This window comes from Triplophysa dalaica, chromosome 3 (genome assembly GCF_015846415.1).
Source record: "Triplophysa dalaica isolate WHDGS20190420 chromosome 3, ASM1584641v1, whole genome shotgun sequence".
NCBI classification, from domain to species: domain Eukaryota; kingdom Metazoa; phylum Chordata; class Actinopteri; order Cypriniformes; family Nemacheilidae; genus Triplophysa; species Triplophysa dalaica.
In genome coordinates, this window is record NC_079544.1 from 532,743 (window position 1) to 554,101 (window position 21,359).

The 21,359-nt window shown below is 40.7% G+C and overlaps 1 protein-coding gene across 5 annotated transcripts in view; it reads left to right on the forward strand.

Annotated features, from left to right (window-relative positions):
* LOC130417535 (receptor-type tyrosine-protein phosphatase mu-like) overlaps positions 1-21,359 on the forward strand; it is a 162,199-nt gene that overhangs the window by 78,512 nt on the left and 62,328 nt on the right. For all 5 annotated transcript variants that reach the window (XM_056743145.1, XM_056743146.1, XM_056743147.1 and 2 more), the window contains exons 6-9: positions 2,951-3,125; positions 10,598-10,891; positions 17,545-17,853; positions 18,605-18,714. In XM_056743145.1, the coding sequence (XP_056599123.1) occupies positions 2,951-3,125; positions 10,598-10,891; positions 17,545-17,853; positions 18,605-18,714 (888 nt within the window). The remainder of the gene's footprint in view (positions 1-2,950; positions 3,126-10,597; positions 10,892-17,544; positions 17,854-18,604; positions 18,715-21,359) is intronic.

Genomic DNA, 21,359 nt, shown 5'->3' on the forward strand with positions numbered 1-21,359 from the left:
GGTTCTTTGGTTTCCAATTTTAACCGCACAATGGCTGGCTGTGTACATTGATTTGATCAAATCATAGAATTTTCCCCCTATTCCACTGTCGATAAGTTTTAGGTATAATCCTTCATGCCAGATTGAATCGAATGCTTTTTTGAAATCAACGAAGCAAGCAAAATTTTTTGTTTTGTTTTGATGTACATATTTGTCAATTAGTGTTTGTAATGTAAAAATGTGATCGGATGTGCGACATTTTGGAAGAAAGCCAATTTGGCATTTACTCAAGGCATTGTGCTTAGTAAGGAAGTGTAACAGTCTTGTGTTTAAGATGCTGCAGAGAACCTTCCCCAGGTTACTGTTCACACAGATGCCTCGGTAGTTGTTGGGGTCTAATTTGTCTCTGTTCTTGTGAATGGGGCTGATGAGGCGCTGGTTCCAGATCTTAGGGAAGAACCCCACACACAGACAATCATTGAAGAGTTTTAGCATGGCCAGTTTGAAGCTTTGGTCGGTGTGTTTCAGCATCTCATTCAGGATGCTGTCGACACCACAGGCTTTCTTGGGCTCGAGGACCCGTAGTTTATCTTCCAATTCCTCGATTGTTATGGGGAAATCTAAGGGGTTTTGATTTGCTTTAATCACTCTTTCTAAATTGTTCAGTTTATTGATTATTTCATTTTGATTAGAATTTTGAATTTCAGTTGGGCTATATAATTCTTGGAAATGAGTTTTCCATGTCTCCCCATCTTGGATGGCCAGAATTTCTTGATTTGGTTTGTATAATAATTTCCATTTTTCCCAAAATTTGGGTGAGTTTAGAGATTTTTAAATTTCTTCAAACTGGTTTTGCAAGAACTGTGCTTTTTCCGCCGGAGTGTGGCTTTATATAGTTTTAGTGCCTCACAGTAATGAAGGCGGAGCTCTGGATTATCTGGTTGTCGGTGTTTTTGATTTGATAAATTTCTGAGGTTTTTTCTCAGAGCTTTACAGTCCAAATCAAACCATTTGTCAGTATCTAAACATTTCTTCTTTGGTTTAACAGTGGTCAATATGTTGTTTAGATCTTGTACTTCCACTCTCTCTCTCGCTCTCTCGCTCTCTCGCTCTCTCTCTCTCTCTCTCTCTCTCTCTCTCTCTCTCTCTCTCTGTGACTGTCAGTCTCTCTCTCTCTCTCTCTCTCTCTCTCACTCTGTGACTGTCAGTGTCTCTCTCTCTCTTTCTCTCTCGGTTTCTGTCAGTGTTTCTCTCTCTCTCTCTCTCTCTCTCTCTCTCTCTCTCTCTCTCTCTCTCTCTCTCTCTCTCTCTCTCTCTCTCTCTCTCTCTCTGTGACTGTCAGTGTCTCTCTCTCTCTTTCTCTCTCGGTTTCTGTCAGTGTTTCTCTCTTTACGGGCATGACAAAATGTTAATTTGTGTTGCCAAAGCATTTGCATTTGATAATTATAGTAATAAAATAAAATAAAGTGTGACAATGTTGTGCAAGTGGATAATAATATATGTTCATATATAAAACAGAAATAAAGTAATATTTTAAAACCTGTTAACTGTCGGAGCTCTTTTTGAGTTTTACACATGAAAACGCATGTTGGAACTAAAATGGCGGTAACTCATGAACTCATGAAATACAGATTTATGGTTACGATTATTGAAAAAAAAATCACTGAAACACACAAAAAAAATTAATTTATGTTGTTAGGTTTATTGTAAAAAATAAATTAAAAAAGTTTATGTTTACTTTGATTAAAAAATACATTTAAAAAATATGGGTCGAAAAAGGATAACAAAAAATCTAAGCACACTCTTTATAAAAAAGAATCAATAACTCTCCCTACATAAATTATAAAAAAAAACATCAAAGAAATGTGTATTCTAGAGTCTTAAGGGCTGGTTATACTCGACGCAGTCGCTAGTTCGTCTGGGTGCGCGCGCCAAATATGACGTCATCGGAGTTAGCGGAAGTTCGCTTCGCTTTGTGTTGACTGCCCGGCGCCGCAGTCAACATGAAAGCTTTGAAGAGATTTTGGCTGAACATGTACGCCTGTACAGACATCTTTAATCATCAGTGTGTCTGTTTTATATTGTATTCAGAATAAAACAATATTTATAAACATTGCTCTTTTGAACTGTTCTTATATATTCTCGTTTTATATAACATAAAGGCATCCAATGGGTTAATCTATGGCAATGTACATTGAGCAGTCTATAACCAACAATATGTAGAAATGTGTCTGCATTATGCACAGAAATGAAAGAGTGAACAAAAATGTTGATATAAAAATTTATTAAATCAACAAACAATAATTTGAAATGCATTTCCCCGTCCAGGACATACATCTGCTTAACAAGAGTGATCTATTCTACATCTCCACGTTTTGTGGCATGCAGTGGGTGAACATTCCATCTCCTTTTTAGCCCTTTTTTTATAGTAGCAACAACACAAAATCTCCTACGTTTCCTTGTCCAGCAGCTGCTCGCAAGACGCCATTCTGAATGATCTGACGTAATTCCGGTAAAATTCCTACTTTTCTTCTACTTCCTGCAGATTTACAGGACGATTTCGTTTGTGCGCCCCCTGTCGTTTCAAAGAATATCTCAATGGCGAACGCGTCAAGTATAAACGTCTCGTCCGTTTGGGGAGTTTGCGGAGGCTTGCGAAGCGGAGCCAGGCTCGACTATAAACAGGCCTTTAGACCTTTCCAATGATAGTTTGTCATGATTCGATTGGAAATTACATGCACAATATTGACACAAACTAAGGTGTCCCGTATCAGGAACGGGTGACATTTTACAAAGATTTTCATTTAAAAAATATACATTTAAGTACCAGAATAAAGTAATATCCAGTAATATAATGTTAAGAACATATGTGTGAAACATTAGGTCACGGCAGATTCATTGTTTTCTCTTTAATATAAAGCATTATTAAGATCTCTCTTGTGTGTACCCTTGTGTTTGTTTGTGTGTGCAGGGTATTGGTGGTCGTGAAGCTCCTATGAAGGCGACAAAGCCGTGGAACAACCAGAGATTCATCGGCATGTTTGATGTGGTCAACACAACTAAACATGATTCAGGACGCTACAGATGCATCGTTCACTCGAACCGCGGTGTGGGAGTGTCTAACTATGGAGAACTGACCATCAAACGTGAGTACACAAACACACACACACAGTCACACAAACACACACAAACACAAAGATGCACACACACACATTGTCACACACACAAAGACGCACACACACACACTGTGTCAAACGCACACACAGCAGTGTGTCACTAACTTTTTTAGATCCTCACGTGTCAGAAGTTTTCTTGTATTGTTGAGGATCTCACAACACCTGATTCAGTCTGTGAAGGACGATGTGTGACGTCAGGATGACCTGTTCCCTTCATCTTCTTGTGATCCGAGCGGATGTTGTGTGTGTGTGTTTTATGCTAATGTTCTGCTCTGTCTTTGTTTTGATGGGCACGGCGTGGCTTACGTTTTAAGAGTCGCCCTTGACCGCCGGTCTGTTTTTAGGAGAAGGATTGAATTGATGTACAGTATGCTGTCACCCGTGGCCCTTCAGCGCTCATTTGATATAAATTTATCTCTCCGGCGGGATGTAAATCCTGAATTGTTCTATCTTCATAGAGTTGGGTAATGGCCTTCAATATTTCATCAGCTCAATGTTGGCTCGCTCTCTTTGTCTCTCTCTCGCCGAGCGGACCGTTGAATTTACGGCCCTGTAGTTTTTTGCCCGACAGGTTTACGTGATTGATGCATTTAATCCCGCCTGTCTCAACTGAGAGCTGTCAATCACGCTCAGCGGCTCCGCCCAGAGGCCGGACAGAACTCATTCTGAGCCCTTTGATGGTGTAACATTTTATGGCTCTTTTATCGCTCAAGAGACATCATAGAGTTTTTTTTCTCAAGAATGTCTAAAATTCTTCAGGATATATATAAAAAACACAAATGAGACGATGCAGTGAACGTCTCGTGCTGTCAGATGAACGCAGATGGTTTGATTTTCGATGAGATTCTGATGTGAAACGTTTGAGCTCATGTGGAGTTTGGTAAATCTGAGATTGAGACAGTGTGGAGATCGCTCCTGGAACTTGATTGTAGGGGTCGAGTGACGATTACAGGGTACAATATAGCTACAAGCAGCGACACGGGGCCAAGCCCTTGAATGCACCGAGATCACAATTTTCTGCCAACATATCCAAAGTTATGAGCAAAAATTGCTAATTTTCAAAAAAAATTATCCCATATTTGGCACGGATCTCCCCGAGGTGCCGATGAAGCTTAGCGAGTTTCGTACCGATAGATAGAAGAATAGCCAAGATACAGTCTCATGTTTGGGTCAACTAGGGATGTGCCGAAATACAATTTTTTGAGTTTGAAGCAACACCAAATATTTGAAAGGATAGGGCTGAACGTATCCTTCTCTCTAACAAAGGCAGGAATCTCCCAGTGTCTGTTGGCATTTTTATTATGTCCAGAACCGTTCATCCAATCGACTTCAAGCATGGCAGCATGTGCGTAGCTGGGGAACCTAAGTCCCTTGGGCTGACCAGCCGGGGGGAAGGCCGAGCCGCCAGAACCTATGTCCCCTCTCGAAGTGCAGTGTCGCATCTTGTTGGCATATGGACACGTGAGTCCCGACACGTTGACAATTAATAAGCCTTTAATAAACCACAGAACTGTGCCGGCAGGAAGCGTCTCTCCTCACGCAGACTGTGTTTATATGCTCCGAGAACGGACACTGCACATGTGATACAAAACACACAGGTCTGAAGATTAATACTTTTAACATTTTTCTAACAAACAAATCACTCCCAAATCAGAAAATTATCAGTACAGTAATTAGTCAACTGAAACGTTAAATGTGTAATAAATAAAGAACACGATAGCATACTTTCAAAACCAGCCTTCACATTCAACTAAATGAACGGGTCTCATATCTATAGCGATGAACTCCACAATGGCATCTGTTATCTATCCCTTTCTTTCTTTTCTCCGTTATCGGTTTTCAGAATTCTAGGTTTTGCTGTGAAGTGTTTAGTGTGGTTGTGGTTGAGCATGTTGAAGTTGATGGCTGTGATACCTGGGGATGTACCTATGGAGAAATTATTATTAGGCTGGGCTAAAGGTCAGGTTTTGTTTTTTTTCGCAAGGTACGTGTTTTATTTGCATGTATTTTCCGATCAAGCTAAGTTTTTATCATGTGTAAAATAACTGATTAACATGGTGGATAAAAGCAGCTTGTTTATTCAAACCAGCAATATAGTACAGGTGACGGTGTAGCTACTTCTTACAGAACTTACAGGTGACTTTTCAAACATGTTGTGCTGTTGTGGTAAGCAAGTTTTAAATCGCAAATTTTGCACACTGCCATTGTCTTGTCCTCACTCAATTTAAAGTGATGGCATTTTAAAATGCCAACCAACCGAACAAATATTCAAATATTCTAGTACAGCCCTAGGGTCAACTTTGAAAAGTTTGTGTTTAATAGACGTCATAACTTTTGAACAACAGTGAAAATCACAATTCATCAGGGTTACGTTTGTGCAGTTCAGTCCAAAGATCATGTGAGCCAATTTTTATAACAATCGATCACAATTTCTAGGACAAGAAAAGAAACAGAGCAAAACTGTACTTTGTGAGATATCTGCTACTGTCATAGTGTTAATGTAACACATGGAATATGATGAGCGTGAGGAGTGGACGCCATGTGCCGACAAAACTTCTGTACATCAATGGGTTCAAAAGCTACAGCTGTTTGAAAAGTGTATTTTTGAACTATTGGTGGCGCTATCGAGGGAAAGCTAGAGACCCCATAATTGGTCACATGACTAATGAGGACCACCACTACAAGTGTGCCAAATTTCATCATTTTCCTACTTGCAGTTCATAGGGCTACCATAGACTCCCATTGGGGAAGAAGAAGTGTCCATAGCTGTGTGTGTGTGTGTGTGTGTGTGTGCGTGTGTGTGTGTGTGTGTGTGCAGGCAGGTGTGTTACTGAAATGGGTCACAGCTGTCCTACAATCATGCAATACAAACACATATACATTAAACACACTTTCTTGTAGAATCACACACATCTCTAAATAGCCTGGACAACAGTTGACACACACAAAAATACACACACACACACACACACACACACACACACACACACATACAGTATACTGTATGTAACAGCTGTTATATCCTACACACACACACAGACACACACACTGTCAGTATCTGCTGTGGTCCGTGAGGTTGGGGGTCTATTCAGTTGTCTGTTGATGTACTTTAACCTCTCTCTCTCTCTCCACACACACACACACACACACACACACACACTGGTGTGTGGTCTACAGCAGCTTACAGCGTCTGGCAAGCGTTTATTAACATGACGGCTGGCGTGTTTCTGCTGCTAATCTCACGCTAAGCCCTTCAGAGTCTTTGTGTCTCTGGTCTGTGTTGTTTAAACACTCTTGAGTCTTAGTTTACATTGAAGCGTTTACAGACAGACTTTGCTCTTTCGAAGCTCAGGAGACCTGACATGTTCAGATGTCTCTCAAACGTGTCTCTAGAAACATATCAAATTTGGAACATTTACATGATTTTGTGTAAAAACAGACACAAATGAGGCCGCTTTAACATGAACGTGGATCACAGTGCTCGGATCATGTGGCCTTAGAGAAATGTTTGAGTTCATATTGAGATCTCTGACTTTGGTCTGGAGATAAATCTGAGAGTCTGAGAGAAGATGTATTTGAGACCTCTGGAGGAGAGACACGTCTGAGCAGTGTCTCCATCAGCTCTCATCGAATCTCTTTTCAGTCCTGAAGGAGATGTTGTGGATGAAAGCTCGTGTGTGAGGTGGAGAGAGGTCTTAAACACTTGATGTTTGATGTGTCATGATGCTGTTAAACGGTGTTTCAGCTGGATTTGATGAAGTCAGGATGTGTGACGGATGTCTCCATAAAGCTCAGCTTCACACCACTACATTAAACGCCCCGTTAGTGTCCGGATCTCTCGCCCGCGGGGTCACGCCTGAGTGAAGCCGTCGCTCTGAAGATGAATGAGACGTCTGTGAGAGCTGCAGGAGACCTGTGGAGTCATTTCTCCTCACGCACAAACACACAATATAGAGACACACACACTCTTACACACACTCACGCACACACACACACACACACACACACAATATAGAGACACACACACTCTTACACACACTCACGCACACACACACACACACACACACACAATATAGAGACACACACATGCACACACAGAGACACACACAGGGATATACACAGAGAGACACACACTTGCACACAGAGACACACACACATACATGGAGACACACACACAGAGACACTGATGTGAACTTTGACCTTGAAGCCCCCAAAAAGACACTTCTGTACCAACTCCTCCATTAAGACCTGTGGCTGTAAGCATGTTATTGCTCATTGGTTTCTTTTCAGGAGAATTGATGAGTTCAAATCTAATCTGAGTATGACTGATTTAAGTCTCAATTTAGTCTCAGATGTTTCTCAGGAGATTTAAAAGAGAATCAATGTGTGACTGTCGAGACACATGAAGAGTGTAAATGAATGTAAAATCATCTGGATTTGAGTAAATGTGATGAAGCTCAGACCCTTTGGTCTCATTAAAGTGACGTGACGTCGTCAGATCGTACCGTGTCTGTAATTATCAGTGTGCTTTTATTCTCTCTGGAGCACTGAGGTCTTTTCATTCAGCATTGGGTCATTGAAGGAGACGAGTGTCCTTGAGAGGTGAAAGGTCAGCTTGTGAATGCAGCTCTTTTTCACGAAGACCATGAAGAGCGAGGTGAATGGTCAGTCTCCTGCATGTCCGTCTGACCGTCTGACCAGGAGGATGTTGTTTGAGATCAATGAGTTGATTTGAGGTGACTTGTAATAGGCAGTCGGGGTGTTGGGGGATTATGGGTATTTAGAGGTTCTGTTCTCTGGGGTCACGGCGGGTTGAGCGTCTGAGACCTGTAGATCTGAATCTCTGGAGGACACACATGTGAGATTACTGCCGTCTTTTCTGTCAGATTTCCTCTCATTTAATCTTTCTTTTGGAAGAATCAGTTAAGAGAATAAAACCACTCCGGTGTCTGAGAGAGATAATAGTTATGATCTCAGACGCCATGTGTTTAGTTACCCAAACGTAGTGGCGCAAAAATGGGGTATGCTGTATATGCGGTGCATAGGGTTGCCGCACAAGGGGGGTTGCCATTGTGCCAAAATATAATTTAAAGCTTTTTAAAAAAAATGTTAAAAATAATAAAAAATATAACAACAAAGAAACATTTTTGTTTCACTTTTGTCTAGCATTTTAAAAGAGTTCAATAAATATATATTTTATTTAATCAAGTTATTATGTCAACCAATCACTCTCTGACAGTCAAATGACCCCAGCAAAGAAACTTCCCAAAGCGCAGAACATGAAAAACATTATTTAATGTTGCCTGAGAGTTAGTTCATATCGTAATACAATATCAGTTCACCTCTACACCTACATCTTTCTCGCTTATGAAATAAATTTATGTCCGTTGACAGGAGGACAGATACAGGAGTTCAAAAGAACCTTTGTTAATAAACAACATTTTGCATTCAATGTACGTGAGTTTGTCTTTGTTTTACTTTAATGATGTGTTTTCATAAAATGTGAACCACAAAAAAATGTGGGAAAAATACAAAGATGTTTTATTTATTTGCGTTATACTGTCTGTTATCCGTCTTATTTCGTTTTTCAATAAAGGTTTAATTATAAAGTTTCAGTAAAAGTATGTTTATCAGAGGCTGTTTTATTGTTGTGTTTTCATGAAATATTAATGAACCACAAACTAAGAATCGTTTTAAAGTAAGTTTATTTTTCCACTTTTGTTTATTTCTGTTAAACACAGAAGAATATTTCATGGTTCTTATTAGTTTTGATAATAATAAATAATATTCATAATACTTTCTGTTGAATGAAAGGGAATGATGTAAATGTCTAACTTTAAGATCAAAATCTGTTTATTTCCTCACCAGCACATCTTTAATGGGCTACAACTGGATTGTTGCTTATATTTGGGATATTTAAAGACATTTTATTGTTTAAAGGTTATAAATGTCAAAATTCTAACCTACATAAGTGAAACTATTTTATGAAACTATAACTATGAAACCCTTATTTAGGGTTTTAATTAGTTATTATGAGCAGAAGATCAAATAAAAAGTTGTTTAGTCTGTTATCCGATTAATAAAACAATCATCCAATTATACGATGATTAAAATAATCGTGAGTTTCAGCCCAAATTTATTGTGTTTGTCTGAAACAAACTTTATGTACTTTACTACTTTTTGCTCCTTTGTTTCATTAGTTTTCAGATTGTTATTAATCTTTTCAGAACTGTGTTTCTGTTACACTGTGAAGCAGTTGGAAAAGTGTTTATGTGAAAGGAAACCTTCATGCTTCTGTTATAGATGCAAATCTGATTGTCATCTTCTCATGATGTAAAATATAACTAGAATGACTCCAAAGGTAATATAACACTTGTCTGCGTTTTTATATTTGTTTAGTGTTTTCTATTGTGGGGTGGTCGATGAGGTGGCGCCAATACTGATCCCACATACACCTCAGAAAATGTGCAGTTGCGCCCCTGCCCAAACGTCATTTCTTTAGTCAACAGCACCTGTTTCTCTCTCTCTCTCTCTCTCTCTCTCTCTCTCTCTCTCTCTCTCTTAAAATTAAATTCAGATAGCTTTATTGGTATGGTAAAAGAACCGATCATTCCTATACGCAGACTTCGCATGTTGTGTAGGGCCCCTCACACCAGGGGGCCCCTTGAGTACCGATTCAAAAACACTATTGTATACAAAACGCTATTTTTATAATTTGCGAATTCAACTTTCGAAAAATTTCCTGTATAATACTTTTTTTTTAAATGTAATACTGTTACATAATGCATGATCTGCTGATATGTGAAGAAGGCATGTGTTTTGGTAGTATTTTAAAGTCTTATCTAGTTTTGCCCAATTATGCAATGAATTACTTGCATAACAATTCTCAAGACAGATTTACAATTTCATTATGTGTCCACTATATTTCGTTTGAACATGATAGGCTAATATGTAATTTTTAGTTTGGGCCGTCACATTTAGAGAATACTTGATATGTTTTCGTATGCTTAGCTTTTTTGAGATAACTGTGTATCATGATTTATTTTGGTAGTAAAAACATGGCGTTTGTGTGTTAGAGATTTTTTAACAGCTAGATGGTTCCAGAGCCGCATGTTAGGTCAAAACATTTTTTTATTAAATGTTATACTTAATTGTTTAAGTTTAAAATTACCCCTGGTTTAATGTTTTTTTTTCTTTCAGTCTTCATTTGTTTAAGTGTAAATTGAGTTGTTATTTTTTATTTCTTATAGTTTACATTTTTGGCCTATATCTCATTTTAATTATTTGCACAAGGGCCCCTCAGAAGTTTTCTTAGGGCCCCTAGACGTCTAGGATCGGCACTGATGTTAACTATAATGACACAGAAATCACATAACCAGTTCACTTGAAGGAATTGAATCTTTATAATTCATCATTTATCGAACATTTACTCTTTCTCTCAGAGCCTCCGGTTCCAATCGCTCCTCCTCAGTTGATGGCGGTGGGTGCCACGTATCTCTGGATTCAACTCAACGCCAACTCAATCAACGGAGACGGACCCATAGTTAACCGCGAGGTGGAGTACCGCACGGTCTCGGGAACAATGTACGACCTCCAGCCCGTGGATAAAACCTCACACAAAATCGGTCATCTGGACCCCGACGCCGAATACGAGATCAGCGTTCTGTTGACGCGACCGGGCGAGGGAGGAACAGGAGCTCCTGGACCTCCGCTGAGAGCCCGAACCAAATGTGCAGGTCAGTTTGATCCTTCATCTCGTGCACTGATAACAGCTCTACAATCATCGTCTGTTCTCCACGCATTTCAAATCACTGCTGGACAACACACGTGTGTCTCATGAGTTCAGTGTAGCACCACTAGACTCCTCCCTCTCGCATGGAATTGAGGGTAAAGACGTTGTTCAATACGTTTACCTAAGTGATATACACTGGCTGTGCAGTTGGATCATTGAATCAGCGAATACTGTACACCGCGAGTTCGCCAGTATGAACGACACGCACACAAAAGACTCATTTGAACCGATTCATTTCTGTCACTAGTGAATATAAGAGATCACTGAATCATTCAAAGTGAACCACAGAGAAAGCAAGATGTGATGAGCTTTGATCATTTATTAAGACTGGTTATATTCAGTTGACTATTGTGGGCTGAAAGGCTAGTTGAAAATGATAAAAAAGCTTTATTTGATCAAAAAAAATCTGTTTGGTTGAATGAAAGCAATTCCATTCCATTCCATTTTCTACCGCTTATCCGAACTACCTCGGGTCACGGGGAGCCTGCGCCTATCTCAGGAGTCATCGGGCATCAAGGCAGGATACACCCTGGATGGAGTGCCAACCCATCGCAGGGCACACACACTCACTCATTCACTCACTCACGCACTCACACCCTACGGACAATTTTTTCCAGAGATGCCAATCAACCTACCATGCATGTCTTTGGACCAGGGGAGGAAACCGGAGTACCCGGAGGAAACCCCCGAGGCACGGGGAGAACATGCAAACTCCACACACACAAGTCGGAAGCGGGAATCGAACCCCCAACCCTGGAGGTGTGAGGTGAACGTGCTAACCACTAAGCCACCGTGCCCCCCTGAATGAGAGCAATGTTTTATATAATTTAATAATTGTCCTTTTCATCTAATTTTATAATAACTTTAAATATGTGAAACCCAAAGTCACTTTGGTTAAGCCACTTCAAGGTACGGTAGGCCTACATGTGTGTGTACAAGATCAGGATGGCAACATCTCCTCCTCATTTTGATCCATGTGTGCGTGTGTGTGTATGTGTGCGTGTGTGTGTGTGCGTGTGTGTGTGCGTGTGTGTGTATGTGTGCGTGCGTGTGTATGTGTGAGTGTGTGTGTATGTGTGCGTGTGTGTGTATGTGTGCGTGTGTGTGTATGTGTGCGTGTGTATGTGTGCGTGTGTATGTGTGCGTGTGTGTGTATGTGTGAGTGTGTGTGTATGTGTGCGTGTGTGTGTATGTGTGCGTGTGTGTGTATGTGTGCGTGTGTGTATGTGTATGTGTGCGTGTGTGTGTATGTGTGCGTGTGTGTGTATGTGTGCGTGTGTGTGTATGTGTGCGTGCGTGAGGCTGGAGAACTGCAGGATGTTTTGGAGGGTTTTGACCTCCTGTTGAAGGTCTCTCATCTCTGTGGTCCTGATGCTGATGTATGTGTTTACTCCTCTAGCCTTCACACCATCACTGCAGGTGCGTGCGCGTGTGTGTGTGTTCAAATGCTTCTTTTTTTGTGTGAACTTTTTCCGTTGTCAATGTTGAAACTTTTTTAAATTCAACGTTTCTCTGAAGGAATTCAGCATTCAGACATTTAACGCAGCGGAATATAAATGATGTTTTCCTGCATTATTAGTGAGGCTTTTAGCGTAATGTCTGATTCAGTCCTCTATTCACAAACCTTAATGACACTTTTGTCCCGTTACTTTATAGTTTACATGCTTAACACGCGTGTAGATTGTTGAAATGGGGCTGGTTAATTCTGCTCCGTGTCTGTGGTTTCTTTATCTCTCCGCCGAGCTTAATGGAAGTCCGGCGACAAAGAAATACAAATGTAGGGAGAAAAAAAGCCTTGTACCCTTGAAAGTGAATTATTTTTCAGGAGGTATGCGCTCTTATCTGTCTGTGCGCTGTAGTTTTGTGGGCAACACAAAGGACGTTTGCGCGAGTCGCTGTGATTGATGTTTTTTTTCTCTTGATGAGGTTTTATAAAAGCGGCTCGTCTGTTTTCCACTGACAGAAAGTGTGTCCTCGCTCGTGACACACACACACACACACAGCAGGTCAATGTGATCTGAACCTGTTCTTCTACATGTCTGCATACGTGAGGTGTTTTCTTCTTTCATCATACAGACACGAGTACACGCACACATTCTCTTCATGACCTCTTCTCATATCACACTGAAAGAAGTCTTCTGATGTTCTTTTATTCTTGAATTAATTGGACGGTGAGATGTGGGCGTGTCACATCAGAATGTGAGTTTGAGGTGGATTGTGGGGGATTTCAGGAGTGTCTCCATGGTAACGCTTCTTTGCTAATCTTACATTTAGTTTGAACTGTTGGCAAGATTTTACATTTGGTTGTTAGAATAAAACAAACACACAGATTTCAGGTCTGATGGGTTCAGGTGAGTCTCGAGAGAGGTTTTAGTGTGTGTGTGTGTGTGTGTGTGTGCATGTGTGTGTTAATCCTAATGAATCATGTGAACATCATGTGTTCTTGTATCAGAGATGGAGGGAGTTGGTGAGTTTTGATGAGAGGTTATGAAGATCAACCTGGTGTTGAGCGTTTATCTGTGATGAAGAAATGTGTTTGTGATGACAGTTGTGTGTTCAGATGTGTTATTTTAATCATGTGATGTTGTTGTGTTTGACTGAAGATCTCTGAAGTGTTTGTTACTAATCAAGAACTCATAGATTCTGTCTCACTCCCACTGTCTGTCTGTGTAAGAGTGTGTGAGTGTGTGTGTGTGTGTGTGTGTGCGTGTGTGTGTGTGTGAGTGAGTGCGTGTGTGTGAGTGTGTGTGAGTTCGTGTGTGTGTGTGTGTGTGAGTGTGTGTGAGTTTGTGTGTGTGTGTGTGTGTGAGTGTGTGCGTGTGTGAGTGCGTGTGTGTGTGAGTTAGTGTTAGTGTGTGTGTGAGTGTGTGTGTGTGTGTGTGTGCGTTCCTGTGTGGTTTCTTGTTTGTGTATGTGTTCTTGAATGTGTATGTGAGTGTGTGTTTCTTTTTGTACGTGTGTGTGTGTTTTACATTGTCTCTCAAGGTCTCATTGAAGGGTTTGGAGCGTTTTCTCTCTAAGACCTACAATAGTACAAACAATAAAGAGAAATTAAAATAAGGTGCAAAGTAAAAGAAAAAATCTAGAATGAAATATAAAATAAAGTATACGTAATAAATAAACAAACTCTCTCTCTCCCCGTCTCTCTCTCTCTGTTGTGATAATGGCTGAATTGCCTTGAGTTATTCAACAAGAGAATATCCAGCGCTTCTGTGTCTGTATAACAGTGATTATCTTTGGTCACGTGACCACTAGACAGCACACACAGTTGTGTAGCACACAGGTGAAATCTCTTTTGTGATGAAGAGAAAAGCGAGAGACTCTGAAGGTCACTGAAGAACTCATTGTGTGCGTCTCAAGGTCTTCAGATGCAGTCCATATCTGTTCTCTCTCTCTTTATGTGTGTCTATGTCTCTCGCTCATCTCATGATGTCATTTATCAGTGTTTGTGGCAGTTGTTTAGAGCAGATGAGCATTAGTGCTAATGAAGATGAATTCTCTTTCAACTGTTTTACTCTGATCGTGAGCTTTGTGCTGTCAGTCAGTTGCTGGCGAGTTTGACGTCGTGCTGAGAGAACACGTTTCATAAAGTAAAACACAAACTTATTAAGAAATGTTTTTGTTGTGGTCTGGATTTAATAGGAGACGCTAAGCTTGAGGAGGCTGATCTTCTCCAAACAAAGCCAGAAACTGAACAGATTCATGTGAATCCAGCGAGTTAAACCAGTGTCTTCTGGATCCAATTGAACCCAAATATTGAGAAGAGACCCCCGGGGTCTCATCTTATCTCCTCTGCACTCGTCTTGTCTCGTTCTCTTCTCATTTCAGTCTTGTACTTCATTTGCATGATACAGGTCAGAAGAGTTAACAGGAGCTGATAATGTGCTGTTCATTTAGAAAACATTGTTTAAATGTCAAGCCGTCATGATCAAAAGCTGCTAATAGTTCAATCTAAATGTCAAATTGAAATTATTCAATTACATCATTGAGGGGCTGTGTCACAGGTGTCATGTGTGTCAGAGTGTGTGTTTCAGTAAGATGTTACACACACACACACACACACAGTCTCGTGTGGTTTCATAGAGACCGGATGTGGTCAAAAGCATCTTATTCAAGCATGTTAAGTGAGTTTTCCAGCAGACAGTATCAATCACCTCATGTCGAGTCATTCTGAAGTGGCTTTTTCACATCAATAAAGGAAATAAAGGCGCTTGAATAATGGACCACTCGAGCCTGTGGGTCACATTCACGTGTTTTCTTAAGTTTTCTCTAAAATCATAGTGTGTTACAGCAATTGTTTCAAAATCAATAGCTTTTAAAGTTGAGCTTGATTCACACAATTTTCTGCCTTTTTCCTCTTTGAAAAGCACAAAGATCGATGTCATATTTTTGAAATCATTGGCTAGAACTTCTAAATGGTGAAACAGATGAATGTGTGATATCGACCTCAGTGAATATCTGTTCATGTGCTCTTTTATCTGTCATCCATGTGCGTGACTTATAATCATCTGCGTCTGCTTTTATTCTACTTGACAGATTGAGATGCTTTACATACACTGGATGGTCTGACTGAGACACAAATCACATGTGATATCATCATCGAGTTAAAGTGACTGAATTCAAATTTGACATTGTACACACAAACACACAAACAAACACTGTGTGTTCAGCTGTTTTTATGTGTGTGTGACCTTTACAAATGTCATTTTTCTTCCATTTTTCTTGGTGTGGTGAATAAATGATGAAACGCATCAGAGAGACGCCAAAATTCATTCATATCCCATAACAGCCTCAGACTCCATCATGTTTGCACAGTTCCTCCTGCATTTACATTTATTCATTTGGCAGACACTTTTATCCAAAGCGACTTGCAGTGGGCAGCTATCACTGCAGAGCAGACAGGGGTAAGGTCCTGCTCAAGGGCACTTCAGTCTTTTCCTGGTGGCACTAAGAATTGAACCAGCAACCTTCTGAGTACCAGTCGAACTCTCTAACTGCCTCTGACGTGTCTGTGCAGTTTGTCCACTGATGTGTATTCGCAGTTTCTGCACTAACGTGTCTGCGCAGTTCCTACTCTGATGTTCCTCGTCGGCCGTGTCTGCACAGTTTCAACTATGATGTGCCTGCGCAGATGTATCTCCTCTGACGTGTCTGCGCAGTTTCTCCTCTGACGTGTCTGGGCAGTTGAATCTCTGATGTGTCTGCGCAGTATCTCCACTGATGTGTCTGCACAGTTTAACCTCTGGTGTGTCTGCGCAGTTTAACCTATGATGTGTCTGCGCAGTATCTCCACTGATGTGTTTGCACAGTTTAACCTCTGACTTGTCTCCACAGTATCTCCAATGATGTGTCTGCACAGTATACCCTCTGACGTGTCTGGGCAGTTTAACCTCTGACGTGTCTGCGCAGTTTAACCTCTGATGTGTCTGCGCAGTTTAACCTCTGACGTGTCTGCGTAGTATCCCCTCTGACGTGTCTGGGCAGTTTAACCTCTGACGTGTCTGCGTAATATACCCTCTGACGTGTCTGCGCAGTTTCTCCTCTGACGTGTCTGCGTAATATACCCTCTGACGTGTTTGCGCAGTTTAACCTCTGACGTGTCTGCGCAGTTTAACCTCTGACGTGTCTGGGCAGTTTAACCTCTGACGTGTCTGCGTAATATACCCTCTGACGTGTCTGCGCAGTTTCTCCTCTGACGTGTCTGCGTAATATACCCTCTGACGTGTTTGCGCAGTTTAACCTCTGACGTGTCTGCGCAGTATCTCCACTGATGTGTCTGTGTAGTTTCTGCTCTGATGTGTCTGTTCAGTTCCTCCTATGACGTGTCTGCGCAGTTCCTCCTCTGACATGTCTGCGCCAGTGTAAAGTGTGTGTGTGTCTTAATAATGTGCAGGAGGAAATTGAACACTGCCTTAATCTAACAGGTGAGAACATGTGAAGTTTCAGAGAAATGGAGTTCAGTTTCACCCAGGAATTGAAATGAATACAATCACCATGTGTTGAGTTCCACAGAGAGAGAGAAGATTTGATGAGAGATTATAACACATCAGGAGAAGTTGTCTAAGAACACAAAACCAGCGTCAGCAGACAGACACACAACAGAAATGATGCTGACGGAGCCGTTTGTTAGATTCAAAAAACAAATAAACCAAATAAATTCATCTATATGTCATTCTGAAATGAACATGATGTACGTGTGCAGTCTGGTTGTCTCTGATTCTCTTTCATCCTGAAGTTCTGATCACGTCTGCTTTCATCTGAAGAGTCTCACTGAACTCAAGAGCTGATCTCAGATCAGGACTCGCTCTCTGTTCATGAGTTCTTATCATGAGCGACATGTTCAGACCTTTACAATAAAAATATTCATGAATCAAAAACATGTTCGATACACTTTTACTAGAATAAAACAGATATGATTCACCTCTCGCCAAAGGAAATGATTCCCCAGGTGTTGTTGTGTGTTTTGTGAGCGCGTGGGACGCTTTGTTTTTGGCCTTGAAGCTTCTCTTGTGACATCACATGAATATAAACGTGGAGACTCGTGTTGTTTAGAGGCGTTCAGGATCATGACTAACAGACGTGTGTTTGCATTCTCAGAGCCCATGCACGGCCCACGACAGCTCAAGGTTCTGGACATCAGATCTCGACAGGTCACCGTTCGCTGGGAACCTTTCGGCTACAACGTGACGCGTTGCCATAACTACAGTCTGACGGTTCAGTACCGCGCCAGAGGAGGCGGGAAGGAGGAGAGCAGGGAGGAGGCGTCTTATGACGGCCGTAGCTCCTCCCCCCAGCACACCATCCGCAACCTCACGCCGTACACCAACCTGAGCGTCAAACTCGTCCTGCGCAACCACGAGGGCGTCAAAGAAAGTCCAGAAATACACCTTCAGACCGATGAAGATGGTAAGATAAAAAAATCATATTCATTAAATACAGGAAATAAATCACATAGTTCATTGATGATTTTTATTTTATTTAATTCAATAATTTGATTTGACTTTATTTCATAAGATTAACAAAACTGTACGAGTAAATACAAACTGACGAGATCTGTTGAGGATTTAAAGATTATTTTCACTGGGATCTTCTGTGTTATTAATAATGACGATGGAGAAATTTGCAAAGACAAGGAACTGCAATCCCATAATATACATCCAAAAATACTGTACATTAAAACATACAATATCCTGTTTTTAGAAATCATTTAATCACAATTTTTATGTCTAAATACAAGTCTAAAATAGCGACCGCTCTGTAAGAATTTGTTATTCCTGAGACAACATACAGTGACTCAAGACCTCATACAGCCCATAATAATTCTCAATACAGTTTAAAAGGACGCTGTGTTGTCGATGACAAAGCTCACGCGCTTCATCTGGTCTCAGATGTTCCTCCAGATCAGTAAAGTGTCGTCATTTATCTTTAATATCTCATGATGTCAACAGTTCTTCTGGACTGATCATGTGAACAGATGATCTCAGCTGTCACTAAACACACATCAAGTGAAGATTAAACTGTGATCAAATGATAACACTCACGCACCACTCCAACGGTCAAGATTTTATTTCTTATTTTGAAGTTATGAATATTTTTAAATTCGGCTGCAGAGTTTCAGTCATGTGGTTTGATTCCCTGTGATGTCACTTCCTGTCAGTGCCAGGTGAAGTTCCTCTGGAGTCGATCCAGGCCAGTGTGTATGAGGAGAAGATTGTGTTGAAATGGAGAGAACCCGCTCACACCTTCGGCATCATCACTCAATATGAGGTACAGTTTACACTGACCATATGTGTGTGTTATTGTGTGTATGTCTACGTGTGTGTGTGTTATTGTCCGTGTGTGCACCTACATGTTACTGTGTGTGTGTTAATGTGCTTCTGTACTTGTGTGTTAAATTGTATCAATGCGTGCGTGTGTGTTTGTGTGTTATTGTGTATGTGTCCGTGTGTGTGCTAATGTGTGTGTGTATGTGATATTGTGTGTGTGAGATAGTGTTTGTGTGTGCATTAGAGTGTGTGTGTGTGTTTGCATGAGTGCGTGTGTGTGTGTGAGATAGTGTCTCTGTGCGCGCGCGTGTGTGTGTGTGTGTGTTAGAGTGTGTGTGTCTTAGAGTGTGTGTGTGTGTGTGCATGAGTGCGTGTGTGTGTGTGAGATAGTGTTTCTGTGTGTGTGTGTTTGCATGAGTGTGTGTGTGTGTGTGTTAGAGTGTGTGTGTCTTAGAGTGTGTGTGTGTGTGTGTGTGTGTGAGATAGTGTTTCTGTGTGTGTGTGTGTGTGTGTGTCTGTGTTTGCATGAGTGTGTGTGTGTGTGTGTTAGAGTGTGTGTGTGTGTGTGTGTGTGTGTGCATGAGTGTGTGTGTGTGTGTGAGATAATGTCTCTGTGTGTGTGTGTGTGTGTGTGTATGTTTGCATGAGTGTGTGTGTGTGTGTGTAAGGTAGTGTTTGTGTGCACGTGTGTGTGTGTGTGTGTTAGAGTGTGTGTGTAGTGCAGAAGGCATGAGGTCTGTACAGTGAAATGTCAGTAAACTCACAGTGAAGTTCAGCCTTTGATTTGTCAGCATCAAAGACTTCATACTGAGACTCTGACAAGCAGCTCTATCAAAAGACAGTTTGGAATGGATTCTCTCTCTCTCTCTCTCTCTCTCTCACTCTCTCTGTCTCTCTCTCTCTTTCTCTCTCTCTCTCTCTCTCTCTCTCTCACTCTCTCTGTCTCTCTCTCTGTCTCTCTCTCTGTCTCTCTCTCACTCTCTCTCTCTCTGTCTCTCTCTCTCTCTCTCTCTGTCTCTCTCTCTCTCTCTCTGTCTTTCTCTCTCGGTCTCTCTTTCTCTCTCTCTCTCTCTCTCTTCTCCAAGCCTTCTTGTTTGAGATTCAAATGGCAAACAGAACAAACCCTATTTTGTCAGATCAGTACAGAAGAGATTTTCTCATTTCATCCCACGTTGTGGATTTGGTCCGATCGGAATAACGAGAAGCTCATAACAACACATCCAGCGCTCATGAAAAACCTGCAGCTCCTGAGAAAGTATTTCAATGTGAGGAGGGTTTGAAGTGTGACGCTTCATTAATGTCGTAATGAAGAAAGCTCTTCAGATATCAGAAGTCAACACGGCTCCGCTCGTTTTATTATTCACTCATTTCTCTCTCGTGCTGGATTATAATTGAAAAAAGCCTTCAAGCATTGCAGATATAATAGACTCTAATTTGGTGGAAATCAAAGACTTCTGGAATCATGTGGTTTGGGAAACTGAAATTCATTTGTTAGCATTGAGAGAATGTGGTTTTGGGGCATTTAAAGTGATTGTTGACATGACAGAAGTCGTCTTCAGGGGGTTTAGTGACTGAGATGATCAGATCTTTCTCACATCTTTACTGGACTCATATTATTCAGTTCCCTTTTTGTTCATATTAGCTAGACAAGCTCTTTTCTTTAGATTTTATAGGGCTGTCAAACGATTAATCATGATTAATCACATCCAGATTAAAAGTCTGTGTTTACATAATATATATCTGTTTACTGTGCATATTCATTTATTATTTATAAACACTTACATGCACACAAACATTTATTTATTTGGAAAATGTTTACATGTTTTTCTTTACATTTACAAATAATTTATATTAAATGTAAATGTTTATTAATATTGATATATATATTTTTTCTTAAATAAATGCGTATGTTTTTATAAATACTAAATTAATATGCACAGTACATTATGTTCTGGATGCGATCAATCGCGATTAATCGTTTGACAGCCCTAATATTTTGTGAACTTAAAGAAGAATATCTATGATGGTGATGATATCATATCAATCAGAGATGTTTATTGACGAGTAACTCAAAGAGTATCGCCATTTTGGGGTGAAAGTGACTCTGCTTTTTACTGTCACAATGACGATATCAACTGCTTTGTTGAAAGAAAACATTTGAGCTAATGATGATGATATAATGATGATATATAATGATCATAAAAAATTATGATAAAAGACTCAACTCGCTCCGTAGGGTGTGAGTGCGTGAGTGAATGAGTGAGTGTGTGTGCCCTGCGATGGGTTGGCACTCCATCCAGGGTGTATCCTGCCTTGATGCCCGATGACTCCTGAGATAGGCGCAGGCTCCCCGTGACCCGAGGTAGTTCGGATAAGCGGTAGAAAATGGATGGATGGACTCAACTCGCAAAAGACCATGTCAGTTATAAAGTTTTTCACCCCAAAGTGGCGGCCGCACTGAGTTTGGCCACTTGGTATCTTTACTCTTTGTCAATCTGTTCCATTCATGTAGATTTATAAAAAAGAACTTCATCTAAAGGTCTATCAAATGTCTGATTCACTCCAGGTGTTGGGTTGTGTCAACTCATGATTGGGTAAAATATTAAAAAAATAACGTTTACTTAAATTAACTTGGAAAATATACAT